The 24,227-nt window shown below is 35.3% G+C and overlaps 1 protein-coding gene across 3 annotated transcripts in view; it reads right to left on the reverse strand.

The window, feature by feature from the left end:
• GALNTL6 (polypeptide N-acetylgalactosaminyltransferase like 6) overlaps nt 1-24,227 on the reverse strand; it is a 432,689-nt gene that overhangs the window by 255,288 nt on the left and 153,174 nt on the right. For all 3 annotated transcript variants that reach the window (XM_038134223.1, XM_038134222.1, XM_038134220.1), the window contains one exon: nt 14,460-14,568. In XM_038134223.1, coding sequence (XP_037990151.1) covers nt 14,460-14,568 — 109 coding nt within the window. The remainder of the gene's footprint in view (nt 1-14,459; nt 14,569-24,227) is intronic.

The raw sequence follows: 24,227 nt of genomic DNA on the forward strand, positions 1-24,227 counted from the left end.
TATTACATAACTCTGTCAAGGTCTGAGGCAATATAAAAGGCTTTTTCTTAGCATTACAGAAGTAATCACTTCTTACTTATGCAAAAACCTTGTCAAGGAAATCCTGAACAATAAATTTTCGAGCAAAAATAAATGATTTATTTATAAATATATAATAGAATTTATTTATTACAGTTTCAATATCAAACTATTACAGAAAACAATCAAAAATCCACTCAGTTTTCTGTTAGAAATCACTTAAGTCCTTACTATTTTATCTGTGTTCAGATGGCAGTAGTACATACAGATTTCCTTTTCCAAGGACCATGCTGTCCTTGGTAAGTGGTATAGAGATGTTTTTTGGGAGCAAGCATGAGGCTTTGTCCTCTCTGGATTGCTGCTGCAGTAATATGATGTCAGTAGGAGAAACATGAACTAAATTGCTTCTCTCTTCAGCAATAGCTTTATACAAATAGCACAGGTTGGCAGAAAATTGAGAAAAACCATGTAACTTGAAATTTTTTCATTTGACTGCCTGCTCACATCCAGAACTAAATGCTGAACAATCAAAGCACAAGAACAAAAGTCCAAGAAAACCTTCAATCAACCAAACAAAAAACCAACAGAGAAGAACATGCTCCTTAAAAAAATTTAGAAGAGTACATTCAAATTGTAGTGTAGTTGGATATTTGGAGTATTGTTTGCTTATCATTCACATGAGATAAAAATTAAAGGAACCTGTTAGAAACATAAAATGAAATCCCTACTTATAGTAGTGATGTGTTCTGCCATTCATCAAGCCAGAGTGGGTAGGAAGTAGGTAAAGGAGGAGCATTTCCAGCAGAGGAAATGAGAGGCACAAATAGGAACCTCTCAAATGCACTTATTTTACAGATGTTTGAGAAGCATTTTTATAAAAAAGAACAACCAAGTGGGAAAAAAAAAGTAAATTACAGCTTTGTAACTGTATTAAATATAATTTCCAGATTTCCACAGACTTAACAGGCCCAGGCCAACTCTTCATGTTATGATCTGTGTCAAACTGCAAGGAAGAAATGTGCCAACTTCTTTTTTTTAAGACTTCATGAAGCCAGAGAAGCTGATTACCAATATTCTGTATATATCAAAGTCAGGCTAGCATTTCATGTGCATTTAAAGTGGAAACAAGAGAAAATGATACAAAATGACAGTGGGTCAGGCTGAGCAGCACAAAAATGAGGAGCAGTAGTGGCAGTGAGCAGACGAATGAAAGAGTGTACCAAGTGGAGCAAGCAACAGCAACGTCTGGCAGAGTGTCAAAAGCCCCACGTCACAGCACAAAGCTCTGGAAACTTCAGCTGGGGCATGTTGCCTCACAGGACTCCACAGTTCCCATGAGTAAGGCAGGCTTTGGCTCAGGAATGGGGAAAAATCAGCTGGCCTAGCTGTTGCCTTGACAAAGCAGATTGAAAAAATTGTTATTCTTATAACTTTAGGAGTTAGCTCTTATATGTTACCTGTTTATTTGTAATAAAATATTGTTTGCTGAGTTAATGAATTTGCAAGAAGAAAAAAGTAGCTCAGTTCTCTTGAGATTAATTCTTGCAGGTATCTAGGCATTTTACTAGATGTCACTTTAAAATGCAACCTGGCCTTTACTGTTGGCAGTGGTGTCCTAGCAGAAAAGGGCATTATACAGATAACCAGAAAAATCCAACTCTGTATCTTTCAAATAACCAATATGAAATGACTGATACAGAAACAAGAAACTGCAGTTTATCTTAAGTATGTGCATTTTTTAAATTAGTCATTTTCAATTAATTTCTAAATCTTACAGCCTGTGCTTTATGGAGTATTAAAGTACCCCTCCCATTTTTTCATTCACTTGAAACATTAAAAATGCAGCTTCTAAATTTCCAACATGGACATTACAGAGTAAAAATATAGTGGGTATGTGTCTTAGAGAAGTGATTGCTTTAAAATACATCATGAGATAAACCAGTGGGATTGTTTATTTTAGTAGAAGAATGACTGCATATGAACCCTGAAAAGTCAACTGTGCAAAGGCTTGAATAAACATTTCACAAAAAAAAGCAGTAGAATTTTTCTTAAAAGATATGGCTTTTAAAACTTGCTGCAAGTACTACAACGCCTTGCTGAGTGGAAAGACTCATTCTAACCCCTCATTTCCACTTTAATAAATCTAGTAAAATTAAAAGAAAAAAACCAGACTGCACTATTTGGTTTGTCCAGTGTGTTTAGAATGCCACAGTGTACAATGCAAGATAAGCAGCAACACATGCTGTTTTGATATGAGTTGCTGTATCACTGCAGCAGAGAAGCAATATCCTCAGTAGAATTCTGCAGGCTGAGCTGAATCTAATCATAACTCTGTAGCCAAGGGATGCACAGTACATCTTCTATTTAGTCTAACTACTTATCACCAAATGCCACAGCCACCAGAATGTTTTTTTCATTTAACATTAGACTGGCTGTAGACCATTAATCAGAGCCAAACACTGAATGAGCAAGAATGTGAGAAACAGAATTCAACCGTAACAAAGATTTCACAGTTTCAGTTAGTAACTGAAGGACCTGCTAGGATAAAAAGTATCTACTATGGAACATGACCTGAAAAATAATGCTAAGGTGTTTGTTTCTATACTTAAATAAATTAATTAATACAAACTGCATCAAGAATGGCCTTCTAATAGTCTCTAATACCAGAAAGTCTTATCTAATTAATGTGTATGGTCAAGCTGATACATTGAAAAAGCTCAAACTGAAGTGTCCATAACAGGGTTAGATACAGAAACCAAACAGATGCACAAAAGTAATGCAAAATTACAGTTGCACAGGTAGGGTTTCAGAAAACCCCGAAATACAAAATGATAGGGTCATAACAGCTGTAATTAATGTTAGAGTTATCCTTGCTCCTCGATTTTTCTTCATTATAAGACAAATTATAACCCTATACTATCACAGGAAAAAAATAGGATGGTCCGTGGAACAAATTTCTTCATATGGAATCTTTTGTTTTCTTTTTTTTTTCCATTAATTCAACCTAAACTAGCCCCAGAAGCTGGCTTTGTGGCTGCCACATGGAGATGGAATAACCGGCAAAAAAAATGAGTGTGAGTAACAATGTAGTCACTCTTGTACATGAAGCACTATGATGTATATCCCTCCAGAGAACACATGAGCTGTCACAACTTCCAGTAAATTTGGATTTAACCTGTAGGACCCCTACAAAAAAAAAAAAATGAAACAAAACAAACCACGAACACCTGCAAAAAACCAGCAACAATAAATATATAAATATACATCTATCTATCTATCTATCTATATATATATAAATAACCATTCTTACATACAGAGACAGTAAATATTCACAGTTAAAGTCTGAGGCAGACCCAAGAAGCAGAACTAAGCCATCTGATTCCCCACATGGTGACTCAGTGACAAGGACAAACTTATTCCTTCTGCAAATCTGAGAAGAATGCCAATAAGCAAGCAGTTTTTGCAAGTTTCTCAGGCAGTACAGCAATGGTTTATTGATTTTTCAGGTCCTTTCAGATTTATACATTATAAGCTGGGTATGCAAATAATTACTAGGGATTATATAAAAAACAGGCACCCCTACAAATTCAGAGGTATAAGAATTATCATCAAGGCAAGCAATACAAATACAGATGAAGAGCAAGATGAGACGAGTAATGCCACGTTCTTGGGACTGGCCTGCCTAAGTCCTTCTACTCTACTTAGAACAAAATGCATTTTGTTCTGTCACACCCAAAGTAGCATTTTGAATCTCAATGTTCTTCTTTTTTTCATGTTTCCTTTTGGCAAATCAGACACTCTTGTGTCTGATTACATTGGTCTTGAAAAAGCTTTCGATACTACATATACTACTCCATATATTCACTATCACTGCACTTCCCAACCCCTGCCTTTCCTTCTTCTTATAAAAGATACCAGTGCTGCAATTGTTAGTACTGCCTTTTATCACTCATTTTTAAATGCATGGTTTTTAAAATGGTTTAAAATGCATTCTTTATTTTGAAGAGCCTTTCAAGTGACTGACATTCCTGTGCTAAGGAGAGCTAAAAGTTAATGCCTGACCTGCTCTGAGCACAACACAGCTCACCACAGCCTTTTTCCTCCCTTCCCATTGATTCACATCTTTCTGAATAATGAAAGTCTAATAAATTCCAACCATTTTCCAAATACAACACGAATTGTAGCAAATTGACACAAATTTGAGCAAATTTCCTGTACTAAAGTCAACTGAAATTTCCAGTCAATATAAGCTGTCGAATCATGCAGAGGCAGAAGAGGAGACTTCATGAACCACCTTCAGACAGGATCTGAACAGATTTTCAACTAATTAGTTTAAAATATTTTCTATTCAAAAGGACAACTCATCACTTACAGAACACAACTAAACATTTACCCCAAGGCCACATTTATGCATAATTCAGTTGAAACCCAATATGTCCATCGCGAACTTTTCTGAGAAAGTAAACTTATTGAAAACTATGTCTGGATTCAGCCAAAAGTATTTCCTGATTTTTTTTAAATGTTGATATCTGGGTTAAGAGAAACAACAAAAAAAAATATTTTGGAAGCCACAATTTTTAAATCACACTATTTTTTCCCAAATCTTATATAAACGATAAAACTTGACAAATATTAATAAAGGATAGACATTCAAATTAAAAATTTTGGTCTTGAGCCAAAACAATACTTTCTGATTTTATCAGAGACAGAAAAAAGTGTCAAATACCACCCCAAAGTCTCACATGTACACAGCTCGGAATTTCAGGTGTATATAAACAAAGTCCCTAAATTTTTTTTTTCTCACTGAGAAAATTTTAAAAAAATGTTAAATGCCATTATGCAGATTTATGATGTATTTATGCAGCACACAATAACTCTGAATTCTACTTATGGCTGTATGATCAAGAGCCTCTCAATAAATCCATTTTCTGAGGAGAAAAATCTTGAGCAACCATGTTAAGAGAGCAAGCATTCCCAGCCCTCCATAACCACAGGTAACAGAGAAATGGGATGTAAATCAGAGACTTCCTTTAACTGTAGGTTTTGTTTCAGATGCATTACCAGAAAATACATCATTAAATTTGCCAGGCATATTTAAAACTAGAAAAGCAGAAAGGAAAAAAATCACCACACCTCACATTTTCCAGAGAGGAAAAAAACCCACTTTGTATTTTCTTGATATTAATTCAATCTCTGCATGTCATATGATTTAACTTAGAGAAAGTGTTTCTGCATATATTTAATTTAGTTTTTCCTGTACTTGCTTAAATAGTAAACCAACACCTTTACAATAGTGAGACAAATTACGACAAAGGACTTGAACTGGATTAGGAACTGATGTTCTGATGTGGAGATTTGACCCTGGCTGGATGCCAGGTGCTCACCAAAGCCACTCCATCACTCCCCTCCTCAGCTGGACAGAGGAGACGAAATATAATAAAAGGCTTGTGGGTTGAGATAAGGGCAGGGAGAGATCAATCACTAACTGCTGTCATGGGTAAAACAGACTCAAATTGGGGAAAAATTATCTTATTGCCAAGAAATGCTCAGGGTCTCAAAACTTCTATGTATGACTTCAGAAGTGTCTAAAAAAGAAGAAAAAAAAAGATGAAAACATAATCTTTATCACCATTTATTACAGATTTGAAAAACTTGTTGATTGTATAGACTGGGGGGAAAAGTCATTTCAATACCAGGCTGAAGTGGCAGTATGTTAGTAACTTGCTTAACTTACTCATTAACAGCAGCTAATTAAAAGGTCAGCCCTCCAGAACTTTAACTACTCACAGCGTTCACTCTTTTTGTGAGGCATATGAAGTTTGGATTTCTTTCCAGTATAACCATTTTAGCTGGGAACAAAATATACAGAAAAAAAAATACAAATAAACCATTATTATTTATTTAGAGGCTTCTTTTCTTTTTATGTGACAATATTAGAAATAGATTATTCTCTCAATGAAAAAATCCTTGACGTATTCAAGATTTAGGAGGACAAGAAAATCAGTATCCTTTTAGAAAGTCTGCAACTTGCCCTCTGGAGAATACTCCTTCCCCACTTTACACACCAGTAATCACTGTATTTCAGATCAGTCTCATCTTTTGTAAACTGGCATGGAAAAAAAACTGCAAGAAGCAAGTAAAACTAACCTCATATACATTCACAGTGGTTTCCAAACCAAATACAAGCTATCCAATTACTTAGCATGTAAAATAGAAGTAATGGTCAGGGTAACCTGAAATTACTTCAGCTGTCTTTTAAAAATATAAAATTGTAAACCATTTCATGAGAAACTTTAAGAGAAATACTGTTTCCATGTTTTAAGAACACCTATAATGAAACTTAAATATGCATCTTGATTTTTTTTTTTAAATCAAGCATTTTTCCACTGAACCTCCCGGCAAGTTTTACTACTCACATTTCAACATCACCTGCAGAACTTTTAATCAAGATTGCCTAAAAAAAGGTAAAGTTTATTTCTACCTTGTACCAGCAGAACTGTCACAAAGGTTTGCAGATGTCACTTCTAGAAATGTGGTTTCTTTTTCTACTTTCTTTATTTTAAGAGGAGGACAGATTTCCCTAGACAACACTTCACTGCAAGCATGCAGGGCAGACAACTTTGTGTTACACAGTCCCATCCAAAAGGTAGCTCTGTTCCTTGAGAAGCAGTGATTACAGGGCATAATTTGATGAGCTAGTGTCTATAAAGCAAATTATAGCAAAACAATCATACATCTCTGCCTTTTCACATATATTCACTGGATGTCAGACAAATGGTTTCACCAATCCAATAATTTTCCCTCTATCAGCTTATTTAATGAAAACAGGAAGGAAAAGAAAGTCACCTTGCACATACTTCAGTCATAAACTGTATTGAGATAACTATACTAGACTTTTGTACTTGCAAATTTAATTCATATCCTCAAAAGAAAGAAAGAAGCTATGACAGGAAAGCAGGCACTATTTATTGGGTCGGTTCATTTTTTTTTTTTTTTTCCTCAGGAATCTCAAGCATCTTGTTGGCTTCTTGAAGACTAAAAGGCTAAAACCTAGACTCCAAAAATGTTTTTGTGAATGTAACCATGTCCCCTGCTTCTCTGTATTTGAGTTTTCACAGCAAACTAAGCAATGTTTCTTTGTTCCACTGAGTCAAGCAGTGGAATAAAGAAACATTTGTTCATTGCCCTGAACTGACAAACTTGATCATTTTTACACCCATCACAAGAGCTAATATGATCAATTTAGATGGTTTATAGAGCTCACCTCCTCCTTATACACAGACAGGTGTACCCTGAAGGTCTCTAAGCTGTTTGGTTGTTCCAAACTCTCTCTGCAAATGAACTCCATGTTTTTGAAGACTATGCAGGTAAAATCCCTTTTCCAGAATTACTACAAAACATCTCACTCTTCAAAAAAAACAATCAAACATAAAACTAAACCAACCAAGTATCTACAAAGACATCCTACTAAATATTACTTAGACAGCTCTGAAAATGTTTAAGCACAGAGAGAACGATGCCTAACAGAGCCAAAAACCGAATCATCATTCTAGAGTGCAAATGCCAAATTAAAAGATCCATTTTAGCTTAGAGGCCCTCTCATACCCACCCTCACAAAAAAACCCCAAACGCAAAACTTCTAAAGTCAAGTTTCCTCTTTTTTTAAGATAGCAACCCTATAAATCCCCAAGTATTACCTGTCAAATGCATTCACCAATATCAGCTCTATTCACTATTCACTATCAGCTCTATCAGTCACTATTACTGATGTAAGTCCCTGAAGACAGGTCTTCACCACTATACACAACAGGAAATACTATACTTCGGCCCATCACAAACAGATGGCATCCACTTCTTATTTTCTTTTTTTAATTATACTTTTGCTTTGGCTTGTTTCTTTATTTCTTTCTTTTTAAAATTGTGTGAGCACTCAAATAAACATTCAAATACAATGGGAGAAAGTACTAGAGAGTAAACTTTGGTTTATTAAGGATTTGAAAACCACATATCCCCACACAGATGAAAGATGGCAGCCTAGCAACTTTAATAATTTTTCTAGGAGAGTACTTCTTGAATTCTGCATACTAGTTTCATTCAAGAATATGTATCATTGATACAGAGAGAGTCAATAGATAGTTCTTGCCAAGTTTCTGGAAATACAATTTTCTTCCTGCCTATCAAGGTAAAAATCAACATGCCAAGTCCCAGCACAGAAAAGCATGCAGAAGACAATTTTCAGTGTTCTAAATAACAAGAGTCATATTATAAACTCTGCTTCTCCCTCCTTGGACACCCTGGTAGCTCTTAAAAATTAGCTTTCCCATTACATTTAAATGGTTTAACTGATGAGTTTCCAAAATGTGCATGTGGCAGGGGAAGGGGACAGGGAAGAACAGGGAAAGAATCACATTTACATCAACCACAAAAAGGGCCTCATATCTGGCCAAGGCAACAGAGGCTTTGTGCTTTAACACAGAATCTGTAAGTCTCTGACTTACAGCCACCTATAAACTGTTTTTATGCAGAGATTTAAGTGGCAAGAATTAGTTCTATCATGTACACAGTTTTCAGACAGAGGCAAATTGTATACAACTGCAGCTTTATACTTCCTAGCTTCTTCTGCAGTGTAACCATTTTAAGTTGTAACTTGAGATCTAGTGAAAAAGTGTACCCAAGCTACTGCTTAAATAATACTGTGATATGCCATTTCACAAACTGGGGAAGTCAGTCTATAGTTACCCATAGAAAACCTAAGGTTTTGTGATGGAAAACCAAAACACCAAACTGCATTTTCTAGCTACCAGAGTTTAAACTTTTAAAGAAGGCACTACTGAAAAAAAAAAAACAAAAAAACAAAAAACAAAAACAAACAAACCACAAAACTCTTTCCAAATCAGTATTTTAGCATATAATAGTTTTATCATACTTGGCACCCAGCTCCAGGATGATCTCACTGTTTCCAATAGGGCTTCCAGACCATTAAGAGTGGTAAAAGCAGATCACAGTCTGCAGCACTTTATTTATGGAGCAAATGCATTTTCATACATGAGACACTTTATGTAACTGTGTAAGATTGCATCCATCTTTCATACTATACATCCTTTATGTGCTGTCTCCTTGACAAGCTATGATTAACATTACTGCTCAGAATTTTTTAATCATGTTAGACTTGCATTAAGATAAACTGACCAACATTTTTCTCTTTTACAAACAATACATTGTAAACTGCATGAAGCATATTCATGATTAATGCTATGAACAATTAAGTTATGGCTGTTTATTGAGACCTTGGCTACCACTACCAATTATACTGCAAATTCTCAAATTCTTTCTAAAGGAATTGCAAGTTTAAAGACCCAAAATAAATTTAGTAAACTTATTTAATATATAATGTTAAAAAATTTCCAGTGCATAATTGCATATGAAACATGGCATAAGTAAATCAGTATTTTAGTATACATTTATTTTCTTGCACAAATGTTATTACATTTATCTATATAAGTATCACAGAGCTATTTTTTTCATAGCAAATAGGGAACTGCAATTAATGGTGTTTTCTGTTTCATTCTGCCTCATATCTTCTAGAAACACTCTGGCACTAGGTTTGAAAAGTTCTTCTGAATTTAAGAATGGGTACCACTCAAAATTATTATAAGGATTAACCAAATATTTGAGAAGAAGTGATGGAAAAGGATCACCAGTGCACAATTTAAGTGACACTGAAGTCGTATTTCAGCTGTTCACTACCTGGTATCGCTGTACAAAAGCGCTTGTGTCTTTTGCCTTCTTTTGACATTCTATGCCAAAAATACAGAGCTCCAATCTATTTCCATTGTCATCACAAACATGTACAGGCCACTTATTTTTCAATGTCTCCGCTTAGCTTGTTTATAAAACTAATCTGTATGAATGTCTGTAGAACTATAGAACATACTGTTTGTTTATAGAACTAATCTCTATGAAAGGCCTGCACTGAGGCACGCAAAGGTCAAGATCTTTAAAATCCCCTTCTCCCAGTCAAGGTAACATTTTGAAGAAGCAGAAAGGTAAAGACAATACTGAATACAGGAAAAATTACAACCTTCATTCCTTCGCTCCCCATATGGCTTCCACATGCTATTTAAATGTACAAATAGGAGGAACAAAGACTGCAAATGGCTCAGTAACTACTGGAATAGACACTAGGTCACTAGGTGTTACAGTACTTTCTAAAAGGTTTTTCCTTTGAGATCTTATTAGCAGACAAGACCAAAATGGCTCAACAGTCAAACATACAAATATTGACAGCCACTTATTCTATTCCTTAGCCGATTTCTTTTGAAGACAAAGGTTTTTATAAATTTATATTAACACAGCTTCTTATATTTTACCATTCTCTCAGAAATTAGTTTATTATGTGAAATTTTCAATCCACCTCATAGAATGTAATCATTTCAGCATACACTTGCAATCAGAAAAAAATACCTCCAAAGCATTATAAAGGAAAAAATCAAAGACTGCATTTAAAGAATAAAAATTGAAAACAAAACCCACTTGCAGTATATAGTCTTTCTATGTGTATCTTATCAGCTATTAATAACACTGATAGAACTGATTACATGCTTTCAGAAAAAAAAAAAACCTTATTTTTTCCCTTTTACTATTCAATCTGTTACCCTTTTGTAGTACTTTACATAGGAAAAGTTATTCCTAGTAGTTAGAAATTAGCTGTCACGATCAGAAACAGCAATATATTTGAACATAAACTTTCAATCTGCACTTCTTCAAAAGCTGAGGCATCACACTTGTGAATGCTTCCTCTTGCCTGAGAGGAGTTGTAATTCATCATTACTGCTACTACTTGTAATTGATGATAAAGCTGAGAATTTGAGTGAAATAGATGAAACAACTTTCAGAAATGGAGGAACAATGACATTGACTGATTCTTGAGGACTTTCAGTCTCACCATCCAGGACATAAAGACAGAGGTGAAACTAACATCATGCCTTCTCATGGATGCTTCTGAATTACTACCTTAAGCCTTCATGGCTCTCTCCTGTCCATCTCATCCCTCGAGGGAGCACTGAGGTATCTCAGACTCCTAGTTCTGCACAGAAACCATGGAAAACCAGTGCTATAAGTGCCACAGAAGCTGCCGTGACCCTGAAATTAATGTCTTGGTAGAAATGTCTTCAGAGTCCTCTCTATATGACGGAAGTAGCGAAGTCTCTGATAAAACAAAGAAATAGCAACTACATGGACTGATTGATGGCAAAGCCAGGGGCCTCAGCACCCAGGATCTCTACCCTCTGCAGAACATACAGGTAGATTTAAAGTGCCCTGACACAGCAGGCATTGCTGTAGCTGGGCTAATACATACTCCAGGAGCTACCTGGGTCATTGCCACACAGGCTGCATTCATGCACCACTCTGAAATCCAAAGCAAGATCATTCTTCTGATATACAGAAGACATTGTTTATTACTTACCAAAACAAAAACTGACAGATGTAGGATTTGCATTTGTTTACAGTTCTCATATTTTTAATGCAAATTAAGCATATTATTCATCAAGGCATGTCATCGGTTGTATTCCCAGAGGAAAAGAAATTAATAGAAACAGATCTTATTTTAAATTCTGATTTCTTGTCAAAAAGCTGGCATGACTTACAAACGCCAATAAAGTCAGTTTCTCTGATTAGCTTATTTTGTTCCCTCCCACTCCATTGTAATATCTGACTGACTTAATGGCTCACTTTGGAAAATGGAAGCAATTAAACTTCTTTTTTTTTTCCTTCCTTCCAAAGTACCTATCACAACTGTTTTGTTAGGAATTACTCTTTTTTTTAAGGTTAACTTTTTCTTCCCTTTTGCTGTATTTCAGTCACTGGTTTTGAGCTAATGACAGAGTAATATTCAGAGAAGAATGGAAGTGATTGGGTTGACAGAATAACTTAATTTTCATTTCACTACAACTATTCTGTACTGATAAGATGATAAGAAGTATATTTAAGTCATTATATATTCCTTTCTGACTTTCCATAAATCAGGGCTTGGATAACTGGCAACTAAATCAGTAACTTCCCTGTTCCACCAAAAGTATAACAATTAGTCCTTTTGCAACCCAACAGCATTTCCCTGTCTTCTTGAATTTTTCTATCAAGATTAACCAACTAATACTGTTAGAAATGGTTTGCAAGTCTTTACAAAGACTTCTAAAAGTGCTTTTAAATTAAGTTCGGGCTATGTGTAAAGCCTTGCCTCTCCATCCTTCCCTTCAAGTACCTTCTCAAGTAGCATCACCATGCTAACGAAATGTGAAGTAACAAGCACCTAAAATAAATAGAAATAATAGCTTTTTCTTCTGCATGTCTTGCAAAAGGCTTTACTCTTGACTTCAAGAGGGAAGACTATTCAAATTCAGAAACACAGGTTTTAATTGGCGGAATGAGAGGGGATCAAAATATTTGCCCCTGAAACAGTAGTAGTCATGAAGAAACTAGTACCTCTCCATAATTAGAAATTATGAAATTCACATTCTCAGTGCTTAGGAAATCATAAGCTTTACAGATAAACAGCCAGACTGAATTTAAAAAAGACTTTACTCCTTTCTTCCTTTCTGTACAAAAAGCACTGACTGCCTTTCCTGAAATGTCCTGAGAAGCCCTTTCACACCAAGTTTCCAGACAGATTTTTAACTAGTAGTTAACTATTTACTTAAACTATTTACTAAAACTATTTACTTAACTAATAGTTAAAACAAATAGTTTTTAACTAATTGTTTTACCTAATAATTTCAGCTAATGTTATTAGGAAGAAAAAAACATAGTATGTCCCAAAACAGTGCATTGAGATGATCTAGCTTTGCATTTCTATTACCATATTGTGATTTTCAAAGAAAAGAGAATTAAAAGGTATTTTAACTATTGAATGATGATGACAAATATAGATTATTTAAAAGATATCTCTAAAATGTCAAACTCAGCAAATGGTAAAATAAAAAAAATGTAATTAAGTCAGAATATCTTAATATTCACATGCTACTACAGTTATCATGTTAGGTTTAGAACTGGGAATTACAAAGCTACATAACATGTTTTTCCAGTTTCTCAGCCAACTCCATGCAATGGCTTGCATTACATTTGCCATGCTTTAAGCTAGCCATCAGACAATCATAAATATTACTGTTACTGTCCAAAACATATGGGGTCCACATTACATATTTAGAAATTACAAGTACATTGCCAAAGCATCCATGTGTGTCCATTCCAACCAGCAATGATATTCCCCACAGATATACAAGTTTCCACATACATGCTTCTTTGTACATTCTCTCTTACATATTTGTCATTTTACGGTTAGCAATTTGGAACACTGCAATTTTTGATCTGACAACTATCAAAGTGCCCAAAATAATTTGCTTCTCCTCCCTTTTTTACCTCCTAAGCACATGTGGGAGGAAAGGATAATTTCTTTAGTTTGTGATCAAGATTCAAAAGAGAAAGGGAAAAATAGCTTAAAAAATTAATATACACTGGCAATATTTTACTAGCTCAGGCTCCTGCAAAATTAAGTACTTACCAAGTCTTATGAATCTGTCAATGAGATTCAGTTATAGAGATATTTTTGGGGAGGTTTTGGCTGTCTCAAGACAGTGGGATCAAGACAGCATAATTTGTTTTACAATAGTAGGCTGGCCTTTGTAAAATAATGACTTTCAAACACTGATTAATGCGTAATTCAACTGCTGTTTCTCTTCCTTCCTTCTAATTTAACTCATCTTATGTTGAATAGCTGTATATTATGTTGTAAAAGAAGAATTCAAATCTGAACATGCTCTGATGACAGAAAGAGGAACACAAACCATACTCTCTGCACATATGGGATGCAGCACGTGAAGGTACATTAAAGTTACATTACTCACTGTAACGAAGTGTCCTTCAGTCTATTTGCAAACACAATTTTCTCCCATTTTCAAATAATTGTAGACTGTCAAAATGAGATGAAGTTGCATTAACAAGACTAAAGGATGGGAGTTTGACAATGGTAGAAGTGTCAAAGGTTCTTGGAAGCTACAGGTATTGAACTCAGGTTTTGTTCATTGATTTAAAGACAACTTGGCAGTATTTGTAACAGATGTTCTTTTGTAAAGCAACACTCTATTTAGTCACAGTCTAACAACTGACTTCAACACAGAAAATAATTTGTTGATAACATTTCTGCTGATTGTACAATCATCATATAGTTACTAGCAGGGAACACATTGTCACTTGGCTACTTTCAGAGATAAGCTATTTGTGCTTGGTCTGACCCCTCAATTCAGGACATGACGACCTTGTGACATTGCTACAATCAAAAAAAAAGTTGTTAGGAATGACTCCTAAAGGACTCAAAAGAACAAACTCTTATAGAGAGAAAGAATGAGTAAACAAACCATTTCAATTTGTTCTCAACTCATGTATACCTGAACGCATAGCATCTTTTTGAATGCTTTCATAATCATGCCAGTCCTTCCTTTTCAGGCCATCAGTCCAGGTAAAGAGCTGTCCATCTCCCAGCCCCAAAGGAAGTGTCTGTGAAAAGAGTAAATAAACAATCAACTAAATATATACATTCATAAGTGGTTCATGTTATTACAGAGCCTTGTAAACCCTCAAAACATGGCAGTAGCCATATCCAGTTTATTCAATGCAAATACTGAAACTTTACAGTGATAAATGAAGTTATTTTTCTAAATACTGTGAGAAAACACTGAACTTAGTTCTTGACAAACAATTATTTGAAATATATCGAACGCCTGGAGCTTAACACTTCTCTTTTCAGCAGTGTTCCGATATGACTGCTTGGCAAGAAGCTCATGGAGATTAAACAGACCACTTAAACTGAACAGGTTTCAAAAATGCCTTATCCTTCAACACATGAAGGACTGGATTTTTTTCTTTAAAGTATCATTTGTGCAAGATTGCAGTTACTCTGCACTTTACAATGTTCCCCTTTTATTTTTTACTAAGTTTTTTTTTTTAAATAGCTGCTACTAAGTTATTGTTATTCACACACCGTCAAAGGACTGCATCAAAGGCCCAGAGCAAAGAAATTCTCAAAGCACCTTCAAATCCTATAGATCTTCACAATAAGCAGTAAGGGGGAAAATACCCCAAAACACACTCCCACAGAATACCCAGAAAAGAAACCCCCATACAATGTGTAGTTGGTAAGCTGACTTCTCCTTTCCAAACTCCAAATTCCTGGGTAAAGGTAAAAACTGCTTTTTCCTTCTATGCAAGATTATCTTCCTGGAGCTCTTTTTTTTTTTTCCCTCTCTTGATTCTTTCTGCTAAAAGCTAGTGTTTTTATGAAATTTAAGAATCAAAAAGTACAATTACAAGTACATGAAATGTAGATTCATTGCTAATAAGAAAACCATGAAAATTCTAGCTCTGCTAATTACAGGTTTAAATCAGTAAGTTGTCCAAAACAAAAGGCATGTATGAAATGCATGCTAGAAATGTTCTCAAAGTTATGAGAAAGCACACTTGAACAGCAGTTCCAGGGACACAACATCTGATCAGCCTTCTACTAGGAAACACTGAAAGCCCTACAAAAATCTCATGCCTGTGTAACAGTGAAGCTTTGCCCTTCATATTTGAAGTTTGTAAACCCAATGAACACTGGTCTCACCCATACTCTCTTACTGATTTTACACCACTGGCTGCACAGAACTGGACAGCACTCACTGACTCCAAGTGAAATTGTCCCAGCATGCTCAGTTAGGGTTTCTTTTTTCTAGGACAGAAAAATATTTGCCAAGCTATATGATGTAGATCTGGTTGCTAAGCCATCCTTAAACTGGGTTTCAAAGGCTTTTGGATTTGTAAGCAAGACGTTAGTAATGCCAGGCATGACTGGTTACCTTCAAGCAAAGGATGCTAGAAGTCCTGGCTAACAAAGACTTATGCTGAAAATATCTGCTTTGGGTCAGCTGAGAATGCTGGCTATTGAGAGCTTAGTGCTCTTCAACAAATCCCTGAAATACTGAGGAAAATCCATCACACTCGGCTAGTATGGCCTACATTTCTAAGTTTTAGTATTAGAAGTAACTTATGTTACATAATGCCAAACTGCAATCTAGTTTGTTTATTCTTCTGTTACCACTTCTGCATACATATTCCAAGAAACTACTATTGACATATTTAAATATGATAAAAGTCAGAGGTTCACACATAAAAGAACTGAAGAACTTAATACATCCTGATAAAAATATGCCAGGTTATCAAAACATCTAACCTTTCATGTTATTAAAATGAAACCATTAATTACAATAATTTTTGAGTTAAACAAGGCTAATGCTGTAACAGTAATATTAAATTGCTTAGGTTCTAAAGTCAGAAGCATAAGATAGAACACAGGCCGCAACAGCATTAATCATAATTCTAAAGCACAAATTTCTAAAATAATCTACTCTGAAGCAGTAACTGGTTCTTTAGTCAGACCCAGACAGATTTACTTCAATTAAACTTGTACCCTCCTCAGTATGGGCACAGCTGGTGTGAATCACTTGGATCCAAAAATGAATGACTATTTAAACTATCAAAAGCAGGATAAAGTTTGTGACCTTTTATTCCTGTGCTAGCTTCTTTCATGAAAAGTAGTTATTTAAATGGCAAGTTCGCAGGACACTGAAAGAAAGCTGAGGAGTAGAGTTTACAGCTGGTTTCCTGTTATCTATTTGCATTTTGATGCCATTACTCTTTAAAAATATTAATTACACGTAGCTACTTTACCTGATAGCATTTACAAGTCTAATGTACCAAGAGACTCTTGCAAGCATAATATCGTTAAATAAATATATCCACTAAAATTAATCTAGCAAAAGGATAAATATAAATTCAAATATCATATGATAGACAAAAACTAATGGAAGTCTTGCTGTGGCTCAAATTTTGGAACCGTAGCAATGCCCTAAGAGGAAAGAGGAAACAAACCAATGTATCGGTGCCATTAGAAGTTCCGGTTTAACTACTGAGAGTATTGTTTGCATTGCTGGGATTTCTTTTTAATAAATCCCTTAACTCCCTCACACTGTACAATGGCAATTTTTCAGCTTTAACATCCTTTCAGTGTAAGGGGAATTCAATAGAACACTCTTGTGTGTCACTTCATAAAACCAGTATTCAGACAGCACCACCTCAATGCTGACTGAGCACTGTGACCTCTACAGGGACTGGACTTCACAAAATTCACTCTGTGTACACACTATTTCACCTGTGCAGAGAGCATGAAACAGGGCTTAGAAAGGGATGTCGAGTTGCACAGACAAACTCTCTGGGAAGAGCAAGAGTTTTGCAGTGGAAGTTCTTTAGCTCTAAAGAAATCTGAACTGCCTTTGGTCCCTCAACTAAATATCTCCCTTATCAGCAACTGAAGGGTGATGTTTTTTTTCCTTTTTTTTCCCAAGCTGCTATATTGTTTAACAAGATATAAAAGAACTTGAGAAAATGGGTTTCTCCATTTCACTTCTACCTAAGGGTAAACAAACTGCATTTTGAAAAACCTTAAAACACAGTTTCTGGAATCTTTTAAAACTGCCAAAAGACTCCATTGTAAAATTCTAAGTGTGCCTACATGCCTCTTTTACCCAAATGATAATGACTGGAAGAGCTCCCATTTCTAAAGCATTTCTAACTGTGGAAGAAGGAAAAGAAAAAAAAAAAGAAAAATAATGCAGCATTCTTATTCAAGCATTTGTTTTCTCCCTACATTCTTTTCTTTCTCAGTTCTCCATCTTTTTTGCTACCTTGACAATTTAAACTGTTTTGCATCAAACTAGAAGCAGCACTGGTTTAGTTATACACAGGCTGACTCCCTGGTGTAATGGCTGGATAATAACAATCACCAAGTGTTGCTACTTGAAAAAATGCATACAAGAAAGCCCATACAACTCTACCTCCCATTTCAGAATGACAAGTTCTGAGTAGCTGAATATGACATCAAAAGATGGAGTGTGCCAAAAAATCTGGATTCCGAATTTTTGTTGAACACCTATCTAACCATAAAGTGATGGACTCAAGTGAAATAAAATTAACCACAACACACAGGTACAAATGCTAAAGAAGGCAACAAAAGAAATTTTTCATTTTAGGGGTAATGTATAAACAGATCAAAATTATTAACTTTATGCTATAAAATGCATAATAAATTCAGCACCAAAATGTGTTTAGGTGTTTAAACAAATAACCAAATTAGGTTGGGTTCCAACCCTTAAAAGAAAAAATTTATCAAGGATTACTATCTCTGTGTAGGCAAATTACTAAACCATTCATCATAGGAGACATGGTGTTCTGGAAACATACATTTGCTATTTGCACATCCTGGGTTCTTCTGTACTTTAATGGCACTTCCACGGGTAGTGTGAAGTGTTAGTTCTACGTGTGCCTGTAAGAGCATCAGTAGTCTTTTGGTATACAAAAGGGCCTTAGAAATGGAAAGCATGACTTCAGAACATTATGGTTCCTTCCTATACATGAAGTAAGGCTTCTTTCTGGTGGAAATCAAGATATGAGAAAAAAGAAGACTCAAGCACACCTGCCCCGCTTCTCCCCAGTACCTCATCCTAACACAAAAGTAAAGCTTACATGTATTCTTTACTGACATATCAACACATATGGGTGAGAAAACAGCTCAGCTAAGTAGCTGAAACATACTCAGGGTTTTCCCCCTCCAAAACATTTCTGTACATCACCCAAAACCAGTGCAGTCTGCCCCACAGCCCTTAGTCTTGACCTCACGAACCATTTTCATCATTGCAGAACTACTACAACAGCAAATATCCCATTGTATACGAAGTGTTGGATTTTGACTGACTGTCAGAAAAATCCTGCAACAATTTATCATCCAACCATTTGTTACATGTAGTATGTGCCTCTGAGTTACACATTTTTAAGTGTTTTAGTCCAAAAGGGATTACCCACCTACCGGAACATTACATACAGCATCTGCCTCACTATTTCATTTTCACATTAACCTCAAATCTTTCGGGATGCAAGACTGATACAGTACTACATAAACTGAGAAGACTCTTCTCCTCCAGAGAAGACTTAACATCTGGTTCAATTACAGAGAATATGATAAGCACAAAAAAATAGAGCTATTACCAAAAACTCACTCACATACTATCAGACCCCTCAGAGAGGAAAAAAAGCTTCTCTACTTTGACATTTGAAAGCTTGAACTAAGAAACAAGTGACTTCATTGAATAATTCATTTATTTTTAATTTCACTATGTGGAGGCAGACAATTAGAGGGGACTCGGGCAAGGGAAGAGGATGTATCAGTGGAAATGCACCTTTATATTAAAAAAAAAAAATTACAGAAATTACAGTTTTACTTTGAGCCTGAAGATTTGCTCACTGGCTCTAGGGACATTTTACTAAACACCAACATATAACTGAATACTGCACTAACGAAACATCAAATAATGATCAGCATAACCACTTCCAATTGTTTAATGAATTTTAGGAAATAATCTTATTTGGACATAAGCACTTGCTCACACTCAGGAAAAGATACACATGGGAAATAAAGGCAGTGAAGAAGTACTTAGACACCTTTGGGGATATTTCAGGAGAAACATAAAAATAACCACTGTTGATTCCTCTTTGTTCTTGGAATAAAAGCTTCTGTATAATATTTGTAAACAGTGTTGCATAAAACACATAATTCACCACTTTTTTTGTACCCTTTTAACACAGATCATTCTCAGGACTCTAACTAATCTGATCAAAAAAGACAATATCAGAAGAACCAGAACTCACTGAGCAATTTAATTCATTCCTTCATCAAAATAAAATTACGGATAACTTTTTAATGAATGGTGTCACTGGGTGCGTTCATTATAGATTGGTTGCAAAATCACAATATGTTCATTTACCAGATTTCTCTTCTGGTATTATCAAAAGTAAAATAGAAGATGACAGACAGACATTCTCACAAAGCTTCATCCCCAGCAGTTGGAAGAGTCATGAAAAAAATTTAATTTGAAAGATTTCAGCTTTTCCTGATTACGGTACACTTTAGCGCAAGATCATCAAAGTGAAATCTTAGCACTATGGCAGCCAAATCTGAAGCCAAGTGCTCAAGCAAAATCCATTCCAGTGCAGTGACTGGGTGAGGATATTAAAAATGAAAAAAAAAAATTATTTCCCTAATAAGGTGTTTGATGTAAGGCCGCCTGATTGATGGAAAAGGTGTAAACTCCAAACATCACACTATCTCTACACCTTTATGCTTAAGCTCTGAACACTGCCTGTGTGGCTCTTCTTTCCTGTATCTCTTCAATGTTAGACTAAAAAACAAAAAAGGCCCCGTATCTGAACTGAGATCTGTGTATAAGTACCACACACAGGGAACAAGTACAATATCGCTCTTAAGTGCATGTGAAGCTCCCATCACCAAAAAATGAAAGTACTAAATATAGCAATTTGGATCCACTATGAATATTCCTTAAAGATAGCAGGAGCAGGCATTACTTCAGCATGGCCTAAAAAGATCAGCTGATAGTTTTGAAGCTCCAGGTTACATGTTTCCTGTCTGGATCCTCCTCTGGGGGGGAGCAGAGGAGGTGTCCCCCTAGGTGGGGAACAGTGGCTGCAGTACATGCAGTGGCAGGCTTTGGGGTGGGCAGCAGCTGCCCTGCACAAGGGGGAACCCAGGTCTGGATGCCATCCACAGACAGTTCCCATTGGTCCTGCACCCCTGCTGGGCAGCCACTGCCTGCCAAAATTGATGCCCATCAGAAAGGCACTGATGATGAAGCCAAGGTTGGCCAGTAAAATGTAGAGAACTACTATTTGCTATCAAGAGAAGGTGGTAAAGGCTCTAAATCTAGAATATTTCAAGAAGAATTAAAAAATCAAAATACATTGCGATATAATTACTGCCTTTTATTTTTATTTTTACTCCATTTTTATGTACTTTTAAAACACTTTAAAAATGTGAATCTGAATTGTTTTCCATATCCTTGGCTTGAAGCCATATAATAGAGACTTCAGGACATGATGAATTTCTTCATATGCTCAGATTTCCTGTGCCACTTATTTGCTATGCCACAGCAAATAAGTGTTCATTGCACTGACATTTACATTAGTAGAAATAATTAGCCCAGCACATCAAAAAAAGGGCAGCACTTGATTTAGTCTGTGACATCTGAATGACTCGGGGTTATTTCATTTTCGAGACACTTATATCACACTTTTTGTGCTTGCAGATTCTAGACTATCATGGACAACCCAGTAGCATCATGCCATCAATTCCAAACCAAAGCTGTTAATAATGTTATTTAGAAAATGCCAAGCTCCCGAAGCATTTCATTACAGAGGCTTTTATAGACAGGTATAAAAAAGCTGTTATTGCTGCACTATGGTTATATATTTCAGGTCACAAAACTGCAGCAAAAAAGATTAAGTTAAAACATGAGCACAGAACTCTAGAGGAGCTTGTACTCCATATCTGTTGAATTTGAAACATCATGAATTGCCAAAGGTGACCTACAAAGTCTAGCAGTGAACCCTGGCTTTCCAAATGACACAATTTGAACTGACTGTAGGACAAGAGGCAGAGTCTAGACACAAAGGATAATAAAGAAAAACTAAAATAATAGATACAATAAAAAATATTCCACAGACCATGCAACTCCCATCTCTTTCTACTTGCTGACCTAAGCTGCTGATAGATCTGCTCAATAACTAAAACACCCAAACCTATATTTTCTTGTTGTATTTTCACTTGTGTCATTTCTAATTCAAGGAAAAGAAAACAAACTCAAGTTACATGAGCGTTTATGATGGACCTAAATGAATGCATGCTGCCCATGCACTGCTTCTCCAGGTCTTCTTTTCCAACTGAAGACTACTTTGACAGCACAATAGGATCATCTTGAAGAACAGCCAGCATCCATACTGGACTATTCATTTTTGGCAAGTTTAAAAATCATACTTGAAATCGTGTTAATGCTGCATTTTTTAATAACTACCTTTTTCAGAAATTATTTTTAACATCAAAAGGCCTGAAACAGGTTTGAAGAAACTCAGCAGAATTTTTGCCAGTATTGGCTGGTTTTGAACCAAAAAAGATCTGTAAGACTATCCTGATGAACTATATAAACAATGGCTTTGAGTGACTCCTGGAAGAGTTTATTATATGCTATGTTTCTGAGGTGTTTAAGTATATGGCACATGGATACAGAAAATTTTAAGTATGTTCTTTTATGTAAACAGCCTTCTTCTCTTTAAAAAACCAAAACAAAACCGAAAACCAACACAATACCAAATCACAAAAATCAAAACAGAACCCTATGTTCATGGAAAGAACCACATTGTTAGTAATTATGTAATTTTTAAAAGGCTGAATAATAAAGATATAACAGTGCTTTTTCTTAATAGACTCTTCATATACATATTATTCCTGAAGTTTAGAAAAATGTCTTTATATTTTTACTATGTGGTCACCCTGTTTTGCATTGGCTACAGCACTAACTTAACATAAAAAGTGCTTTTGCAGGATTCAAGTGTCAGGTATTTTAAGCAGGAAAACATTTATTGCTTTATCTGCTCAATGGTTATTAAAAATCTTATTTTCTTATGATAACTTGTGATGTAATTTGCCTTTGAATTTCTTTTATATTATAATAGAATTCTCTCTTAGGAAACAGATTTTAAAAACAGTGAAGAATGTTCACTACAGCTACGTTACCCCTAATGAGTAAAATTCAACTTATATGTTGCTTCATGAGGTAACAAGAATAATTTCAGAAGCATTTTCTATTTTTTTTCTCCTCTGGTGCACCTCTTATAAAAATACAAACTGAAGCATAACTGGAACATTGTTCAAATCTCTGTGGTACGACTGATAGCAGCTTTGCAGCAAACCTGAAACCACTGATCCAGTAGACCCAGTAATACTAGAAAAAAGATATCTACCAATTATTATTGCTGATCAATATTTTCCGCAGAAATGGGCTATTTTTTTTTTAGTTTTTTCACATTCTATTATAGGAGAAACATTGTAAGAGAAAGGTCAGATGGAGAAACTAAATTTAGCCAAATTTGCTACCTGGACTGTTTTAGCACAACTTAAAAATCTGTTACAAAAAAATCATTTTCTATAGCAATAAGATAGATTACTCTATATTTTTGACTACAACACAAGACAGAATTTAATTTGATACCTCCAAGTATATGTAGAAGCTAACAGTATTCTAGGAGTAATTTTTTAATTGTTCAAAAAGACAAGTACTAGATTTTTGAACAAGTATTTTAATGAGCTTTAAATTATAATCTCTACAGTTGCACGGCCATACAATGAAACAACTTGGTGTACAGGTGAAATACAGTGACTTTTTATTTTATGTAGTTGTCTGTATGTTTTTTGGAATAGTAGAGGGGAAAATACAGATTTGTTTGAATACTATTTTTAATGTTTCTTGCTGATCTATGCCACAACAAAATTCCTGTTCCATAGTCACCTATCTGCAGAATACTCAAGCTTCTGGCATTAATAACCACTTTTTTAATTTGTAGCTTATGTCACATTGGACTTAAGGAAAACAACCCAAATGTTTATTTAACTAAAGTAATGAATCCATGTTGGAAAAGAATTATCATCTTGCAGTTTAAGGGAGACCTTAAGCTAATGTGCACAAATGAGAGAAAACACTTATCAGCAGGCTTTCTGATGCTGCAGCACAGGCATTATTACTTGATCTCTCAGAATTCTTACGTGGGCACTGGATAGTAATTTCCATTGTCTAAGAGATTTTCAAACCAAGTCCACAGGCTGCTGCAGAAAACAAGCCGATTAAACATGACTGACAGGTTTACATTCTTGTTCAGTCATCTTAACACGAAGCTGATAAGGAGACATCTCTGCAAGGTCTTTGGAAGCATGACAATTTCTGTGCTTTGCGTGAACTTAATGCAGATTTACTGAGACCAAAGACAGTCTTCCTAGTGCTTCCTAACTAAGTTTGCACCTAAAGGAACTAAAATTTTTGGTAGTTGTACACCTTCACAGATGATCATTTAAGTCTGAGACTCATCTGCTTAAAACAGTTCCTAAACTCTGAGCTGAAGACATTGTTTAACGTCCCTATGTAAAGTCAGGTTGCATGTATATTGCATTTTTCTTCCAGTCTGAACTATACCTCTTTCTACTACTAATAGTTTTAAGTTTTTTGGGA

The sequence above is a fragment of the Motacilla alba genome, chromosome 4 (genome assembly GCF_015832195.1).
Source record: "Motacilla alba alba isolate MOTALB_02 chromosome 4, Motacilla_alba_V1.0_pri, whole genome shotgun sequence".
NCBI lineage: Eukaryota > Metazoa > Chordata > Aves > Passeriformes > Motacillidae > Motacilla > Motacilla alba.